The 8,661-nt window shown below is 39.3% G+C and overlaps 1 protein-coding gene across 1 annotated transcript in view; it reads right to left on the bottom strand.

Moving 5' to 3' along the window:
* Window positions 1-380: 380 nt before the first annotated feature.
* The window catches only part of ZNF385B (zinc finger protein 385B), a 36,642-nt gene continuing 28,361 nt past the window's right edge, over window positions 381-8,661 (bottom strand). The window contains exons 3-6 of the mRNA XM_010019539.1: window positions 4,650-4,895; window positions 3,398-3,576; window positions 2,206-2,307; window positions 381-599 (exon numbers count right to left, since the gene is read on the bottom strand). Of these exons, the coding sequence (XP_010017841.1) occupies window positions 381-599; window positions 2,206-2,307; window positions 3,398-3,576; window positions 4,650-4,895 (746 nt within the window). The remainder of the gene's footprint in view (window positions 600-2,205; window positions 2,308-3,397; window positions 3,577-4,649; window positions 4,896-8,661) is intronic.

Below are 8,661 nucleotides of genomic sequence, written 5' to 3'. Positions count from 1 at the left end.
TAAGTGGGAGTGAGGAAGACCCTAGTTTTCAAGTCTGTCAGGAAAATATTTTACGTTCCTTGATTCCAAGGTGCATCATACACATTGAAAAAAAATATTAACGGATGCATGAATCTTTAATGGTATAAATGTTATGAGCAATGAAGCTTTTAGCAAATCACTCTATCATGATTAAAACAAGAGAGACAGAGAGAGACTGAGAAAGAGAGTTGTCTAGACTCCAAAATGCAGTACTGCCAGTGATGAGTTTTATGGTGTGGTTGGTTGAGGTGTCACGCAGGATGGCATTTCAAAAGAGAAAGACAATTTAAAATCTCAACCCCTTTCCTGCCTTTTACTCTTTCTACTGGCCATAGTTATCTCTTCTTTACATCAATAAATTAGTATGGGGCAAAAAGTATGGAGGCAGGTGTTGCCCGGATGGGACCATGGCCTGGCCTGAGGAGAGCTGGTGGTATTGCAGGAGCCTGGAACAAGGAGGCAGAGGGACGGGGCGGAAGGGACAGAGCTGACGATACAGCTGCAGCCGCAGCAAGAGGAGATGAAAGGAAAGCGGGTGCCAGTGGCTTAATCATGTCCTTCTGGAATGCAAGTTTTGCCTGGAATAAAACACACAAAAAAGCAATGTAAATAAATACAGTTCTCCCCATGCTGGTTTTTACATAAGGGAAAAAATAAACCCTGACAAAAGGCATGCTGTGGTTTCTCACAGAAGTCTCATGTCAGCTGTTTAGAAATTTTACCCACATTGTCTTCTTACTCCCAGGGCAAATAAAGCAACTAAATCGTATATTTAAAGAAACACGTGTAGGGGCAGTCACACTGACATTTAGAAGGAAGCATCATTTGCAAGAGAAAAATATTATGTAAATCATAACTGTGCAAGAAATTGAAAAAACATGATTAAAACTTCAATGTCAAAAGTAAAAATTTCCACTTGCAAAATGAATTGTACAAAAGGAGGGTGGTTAAGACGGGAAACTAGTATTGGTCCAGTCAGCTTTTTACCTGCCAATGCAGAGCTGCTCTTTGGAAAAATAGAAGTATTTTTTAAGATCAACACCATAAAGAATTCTTTCTGAAAGAATTATTGCTGTTTATGATCTTTAATCGTGCTGGTACTTGTGCTGAAAAAAAGCTAACTAGAAATATATACACTACAGTCTCACTGAAAATGTTTTGCACCACAATCCCACATTTATGGGGGCAAAGATACTCACGTCCTTCCTTTATTAATGGAGGTCTCTCCTTATGCAACATATTATAAAATGATGTACTACTCAAGTGAAGAAGGTTAGTGTGTGAAGAACCTATCAAATGGGGAGACTCAGAAAAAGCCTGCAGCATTTTCATTTGCCTCTATACAATTACAAAGACATATTAATATTTCAGTGTTTAAAGGCTTTTCACATGCTTTCTCTTGCGCACACACATTTGCGTCTCTCTTCCCAACCTGTAAATTGTTTTTGCGCCATAGGTGGCATGCACTTTTTCCTAATGAATAAAATACAGGCTGAGTCATGAGCAAGTAAACATACAACCTGTGCTGTGTTAGACCAGCCTGAACTCCAGATACAGCTAACTGGCAGAACCAGCTTGGGGAATTCCTGGAAATGCAGGTGGGTGCAAAAGGGGAACGGCTGGGGGTACAAAGGCAGGAGAGGTGTTTTGATAACAGTGACAGACACAGCTTGAGCATGCAAATAGCCAATCAATTCCTTTAAACACCTGACAACTCTTTTGCAGCAATGTAATACATCTATACGACACTGTTTTGCTGTATGCAGAGAATGAGCATTAGTATTTCTGTATCTTCACATCTTATGTCCTTTTTCCTGACCGCATCCATTGTAACTGAGAGCTATCTCAGGTGCCCAGAAAGACAGAGTGTATACACTGCAGCCTTCAAGAAGCAGTGCCCAGCAGAGCCAGTAACTTTCCATGGGGCCACAATGGTTCATTCCCCCTTCCACTGATTACTCTCTTCTTCCTAGCAGTAAATAACACTTGCAGTGCTGTCTGCATGCCTTTGACTGGGCAGGCAGAATACATAACTATCTTCAAATCTGATCCCTGAGCAGACTCAGCCTGCAGGGGGAGAAATGCTGTGGAAGCGTCAGGTCTGTCACGTTCGTTTCTCCGTGTTGTAGGAGTCCCCAGAGACACAAATTCACATAGACAGTGATAAGAAATAGAAATACTTACTGCTAAAATACTTGGGCTGCGCTGCAGTTTGTTGTAGGGACTATATTTAGGTTTCATAGGCTTTCCCGCAACTCTGTCCTTATGCCTTCGGCTGGAAATATGCTGAAATAAATATCCTCACATTTAATTACCTGTTTAAACATTTCTTGGTTTTGAGTTTGAAATTGATTTATCAGCAGGATATGCCCAAGCCCCCTGTTTGTAAGATTAAGTAGGTTCTTTAGAGAGAGCAACGATGAGTTTTCCTAAATTAAACATAACAATTTGAAGCACATCAAATAGAGAAGCAGAAGCTAATCAAATACAGTGAATTCTGTGATCCGAGACAGGCTCTGCAAATTATTGATATTTTGGTTGGTATTTCCTTTTTACACTTGAGGAGCTTTGAACCAGGCTGAGCTGTAATCACTAGGTCATAGGGATATTCAGAAGTAGGAGGTAAATTTCAGTGTCACTGATGATATTCAGTTGTATAAATAATTCAACATTAGCTGAAGGAAGAACCAGTATCCAGGGATATGTCTACAGCATGCAATTTAATACTGTCTTAGAGATAACTGAAATAAAAGGGAATGAGAGGATACATCCACAGAGCACAGCACCATCCAGTTAAGAGATTCCTGTTTAGGTATCTGTACTGGCACAGGTCTGAACCCAGGGCTAATTGGCCCAGACAAAGCAGAGCTGCATGTTCATACAGCTACACTGTTAATGATAACATTGCTGTACACAGTTCAGACACATCTGCAGCATTATCCTCCTGCTGATTGTCCTAACCCAATAGATTCAAGTCACATTCTCCTTCTCACGTAGTATTAAAGAGTATCCCAGTAGACTGAAATAACACCAAAATGGAACTCAGGGAACCTCAAACTAGAATTTCTTCCATTTAGGAGATCAGAGTTCAAATCTCTCGCTTGAGCAAGCTTTTAAAACTAGATTTGCTATGTTTTTCATTGATTCTGACACCTTGTCCACCTCTGCTTTACAATCGTTAAGCCCATATTTTACCAGCTGAAACAATTAGGTAAACTAGACCTATAGTGAACTATCTAGAAATAGTTGTGGGGTGACAGAAAAGAAATACTAAGTTCACTTTTGCCAAAATATCTTCACACAGACCTACACCCCACCTACAATACTGCAATACAATTAAAACCAACAAAGGATCCCCAGATCCATGGCAAGCTACCTGTTTAAGTTGAATTTCTGAATTGACATGGACATCACAGATTTCACAATGAAATGTCTTGTTCTGCAGTCCTGACCCTTTACTGCCATTCTGCACCTTCAGCCGCGATCCAGGTCGAGGGTAGGACTTGATAGGACCAGCACCGTTCCGAGCCTCGACCATGGTCTTGTGCTTGGACCCTATTGGGCAAGGAGGTGCACGTGAGTTAATGGTCAGTGAGATACAGTTACATTAATTAGCCTTGGGACTTTCTGCAACACATTTATCTTCAAGACGGAATGGTTCAGAACGCCACAAAATGCAGTTAATGACAAACCTGGTTTAGGCAAGTGTAGTTCCCACTTCCTTGATATAAAGGAAAGCCAGACAATGGAAGAAGGTTTTGTACAAAAAGAGAACAAGAGGCATGCTGGACCACTGCCTCTGTGTCTTGGGGCAGCGTGTGGCTCTGTGGCCAAGGTGTCTGTGCTTATTCTTTTGCCAAAATATAGCTGGTGAATCACAAAAAAAACCATCAGCCAAGAGTGGGAGAGGAACCACACTGACCACTCAAAACCTGCCTAGGAACACTAATGTTTCAGTAAGTATCCTCTTCTTTGGAAGAAGTGGCTGCTTTGGCCATTTCAATGGCTTACAGCTGTAAAACCAGTTTCACTGGTTTGTTAACAAGCTTTACAGTACCAGCACGCACCAGAGCAGCCAGAGCACACTGGGAATGCTGCTTTTGCATTGGCCTTTTAAAGGGAGCATATCTAATCTCTAATAATCAAAAGATTCTAGGACATCTAGGAAATCCAAGGAGCCTACCCTAAAATTATAACCAAAATTTCTATAGATTGTACCAGAAAAAAAAAACAGATATCAGAGACAGGTGAAATATGAAAGAGAGAGAACTGACATTTCAGAAACCTTAGTGTTATAGAAACAACTATGATCATGTCATGATCTTTACTATGGAGGCATGATACTGATTAGGTAACATGAACTTGATGTTACCTTAACAGGATTTTGTCAATTAAAAGCTTATAGAGTACCTGAAGGACAGTTAAAAAAAAATTTAAAGAGCTTTAACAAAATATCAAACACCATACATGAAATTACCATTAACAGAAATGGTTTTGTAACCTGCCATTACAAGTTTCAACTAGAAGACTCTAGTGAAATGTGGCTACCACATACCAGAAAAACAGCTTGTTGCACTCAATTTTAAAGATGATAACACGCCACTGGCTTGCACTGTTTTCATACTCACCTGTATTGTGGGCTTCTAGTTGTGACAGGGAATTCACAGCCACTTTGCATAATGAACAGTAAAGCAGTTTTTTGGCTTTTTCCTCTTCAGACTCAGAAACTGTGTTAGGAGCTCCATTCGTGCTCTTGGAAGATGAGGCAGGTGTTACAGGCACCACTGCCGCCACTCCAGGTTTGGGAAGAAAAGGACCCGTTTCTGTACCAGACTGCTGACTTGCACTGTTGGGTTTCGCTTTCCCTTTATCTTCTAAAAGAAGCAATATACATGTCATAATATGCTGCATACAAAATTCACACAGTAATAGTCCTGTGGTTTTAGTGACCCGAACACAACAGAGGACTAATTCATCTCATTTTATACAGGATAGCAGCATCCTTGAAATCTTGTTAAAATCCTACCATGAAACGTGTAATTTGACAAAAGGGGTGATTTTCCTGTTTTAAAGGTTATCAGTGAATACCAATGACCTCAACAAATTCATGCCAGGTCTTGTCGCTGTCATGCTGCAGGTTTGGCCTGTTGAAAGGAGCCCAAGAAAGCCCAAAAGGCAGCCAGGGTTAAGGACTGGAGAGCACACGTGAGGCTTTGCAATGGGGATTACAAAAATGTTTCTGAAAAGCAATATCTTTGCCTTTGGAATGGCTCCAGTTTCTCAAAGTCACTGGGAGGATACTGAAAGGCTCAAGCACCACCTTCACATAGATATCCCTCATTTCAGTTACAGGAGTTGACTGTGGTACTACACTACACACATGAACACAGATGCTAATATTTTTTGTTTCTTTCCACAAACAATTGCCCATGTATCTGGAGATCAGATGGCTCTGATGTGCATTCAGTGCATTCCTGTATCACTTCACAAGCATGAGTCAATCATCTGTGCTCCTATGAGACAGGTAGGCAGGTATTACTTCATTTCACAGATGGTGATCGCAAGGCAAGAGATTAAATGTCCTAACTGTGCCTAAACTGGAACTCTGTGCCACAGCCAGTATTCAAATGCTCCTTGCCTATGTGTTGTCAGCTACAAGAGCTCCTTGCATTTTAAGCTATTCAACTGCAGGCCTTGTGACCACCAGCTGTACTAGTTGCCAGCAGTAAAACAAGCTCAGCTATTATGAACATGAGATGGGAGGGGGACGGTACAGGGGTGCTGGTATGAGCAACCCTTACAAAATGGACATAAGAAATGATTGTGTAAGTGACCTGTTGTCACTCTGAACAATAGGAATCAAATCTTATTACTTGAATGAGTACAACATCTACATAACAGCAACTTCTTAAAAACTATTTATATCCCGTTTTAAACCTATGGCGGTTTCAAACAGTGTTGAACTTATTTGAAAAAAAATTAGGTTCTAATTTGAGCTTTAGTTTATTTTTAAATATGGGCCCTTGCACTTTATGTTTACAACAACCAGACTTCGTCTCAACACTACTCTGTGTATCAGGCCAATGTTGTGCTACCAAGAATTCTGAAAACAGGACTTTACCCCCTCAAACAAACATGTGAGTGTATATGAACCATGAACAGGCATCCTGAACCTAAAACCCACAGTTGTTGGATTATTTTCCAGAAGTGCATTGCAGTACATCACTTTTAGATTGTTAAAAAACATGAGAAAAAAAATTCTAATAAAAGAATTATTTTATTTTAAAAAAGCAATAAAAATACTTCGAAATTACATGATATGAACTACATTTAACATTGTAAATTATCAAGTACTAAGACTACTAGTAGGACCAAATTAAATATAAAACCAGATTCTGAATGTATTCTGGTTGATAAAGTATGACAAAAGAAAGTGATGTGAAATCATTGTTCATAGACTATTCCATTTTAATCTCTGTAGTAATAAGTTACATCTGCAAAATCCAGAACATAGTATTTGACTTGTGAGTTTTTGCAAAACACACGGTTTTAATAAATAGCATTTGCTAACATTCTAAATTAAAGAGTTTTCAGTACAGAGAGTTCTCAGAGGTGCTAGCAAAAGGAAACAGGCTACACTGCTGCCATTTGTGAATTCACATTACAGGAAAAAACAGATGACTTCTTGTTCTATGCAATATTATGCCAGACTGCAAAAGGCATAACACCAGGATATATGTGAACCTGAGTGCAACAAACGAATGTTCCTCAGTGCTTTGCACTGCAGGCCTTAAAAGAGTAATACACCTGCAGAACTGCAAGCTGTATGTTAATATATAGAAACTATACTTTTAGTTTCTTTTTTTTTTATGTTTCCCACGTTTGCAAGTTGTTTTGTTTCTGGTTTTGGTGTTTTGTTTTTTTTTACACCAGCTGATGTAGTACATCAGTTTTTAAAATATTCCCTAGGTTTACAGTGTTTTCACTATTCACAATACAGAGCAATTCTAGAGCACATAATGCATAACAAGCTAACAAGAAAACTTCTAGAAAAAGTAGAGAGAAGTTACCAGCATCCAGCTGGGCTCAATTCTGCCAGTATTGCAGCTTTTGGAAAGAACCTCAGTTTACATAATAATTCCACCATTTGGAAAGCTTCCTGACACAAATAAGCTCTTCATTGATGAGGATGCATAAGGAGAGATGTACACTCCTCTATGAATTAATGTTTCCTTCCACCATTTTAAATGTTTAATGCAGAACATCTTCAAAGACCATAATTGTAAGGTTATTATACAGTTTAACTCTCACAGAAAGTACACAGAGCTAAGTGCATATTTGTCACTGCACTGGGGCCAGAACTGGGTTTTCCTGGCTTCTAAAATCAGAATATTGCACTTCTCCGAATGGGCTTTTGATAACAGCTTATGTGTTTTCAATTCACAGAATTTAAAACACCATTACTTACAGTTTTATGTTTGAGACAGAAATGCCAAGTATTCAACTGTGCAAAGCATAGGAAATGCAAATCACATGTATATACAAAGCCTAAAGAAGATTATTCTTTTATTTGTGCTTATAGCACAGAGCTAACAAATAGTATCTCCACACAGAAACCAGAAATGTAGCTGTTAATGCCTATACACGTATATATATACACACATATACTTCCAAACTGTAATCACCATCTGAAATACATGTGGATGGCTGGATGCAGCTGTAGGATTACAGTCCTCTTGCTATTTCTGAAGGCAAGCGTTATTGAGAAAAGGCTCAAATTTGCTCCAATTTCCACCCGAGCCCACAGAGCCCAACAGAATCAAGCAGAATTCAAACAACTGCATGAACAAATTCATGCTGCAAAGGATCAGGGATGCACCAGCTCCTGCTGCACAGCTCAGCAGAGCACAGCTGGAAGCAGGAGACCATGGTAGTATCAAGTCCCTCCCAGATAACCGTAGCTGTGATTCAGCCTCAGTCAGGGTCAGGTTGAAATGCTCATACTGTAACTCACGTGCACAGGGTTCATTTAAAATCTAACCCTTAAAGCTGCACTGTATCTATGTTATTTTTCCACAGAGAAAGGCCATATTTCATCTCTGTTAAATTCCTGTCCTTAAATTAAGTCTCCCTTTTCCTCAAGATTCTGAAGAAGTAAATCAATGATTCATTTCAAGTTCTTACTGAAGCCTGAATTTATTTTGAAATAGAGCCCAAGGAAAAAAAATACAGCAAGCTAATTAAGTATCGCTTCGGGCTCAGTAATATCAATGTTCTTGTTGCCTACTTACATTGTTTCAATTCTGCTTTGAAGCTGTTTTCACATATTTCTGGTTGTTTGCCTTATGTTTGTGTCAGCACCATGTTAAAATTCAAGACTTATTTTTCTAATTAGTACTGCCTCATTTCAGCTGTACATAACAAAGTAAGAACACAGTACAGGATAACATCTGACAGGTTCAAATCCATCAAGTTCTAGCTTCCAATGCAAGACCAGCTCAAGTGATTTAGTGACTTTTGCAGGTCACGCGACTCACTACAATTGTTAAAGCATAAATTATAGGACCTACCAGTTAATGCTGAAATCCTACTCCAGCTGGATGTGGTTTGCCCTAGCTCAAAAAGGGGCAAAAATATTAC

Source organism: Nestor notabilis, unplaced genomic scaffold (assembly GCF_000696875.1).
Source record: "Nestor notabilis isolate BGI_N333 unplaced genomic scaffold, ASM69687v1 scaffold14228, whole genome shotgun sequence".
Taxonomy (NCBI): Eukaryota; Metazoa; Chordata; class Aves; order Psittaciformes; family Psittacidae; genus Nestor; species Nestor notabilis.
The sequence above is the reverse complement of the archived record's forward strand: the minus strand, read 5'-3'. Positions and strand labels throughout refer to the sequence as shown.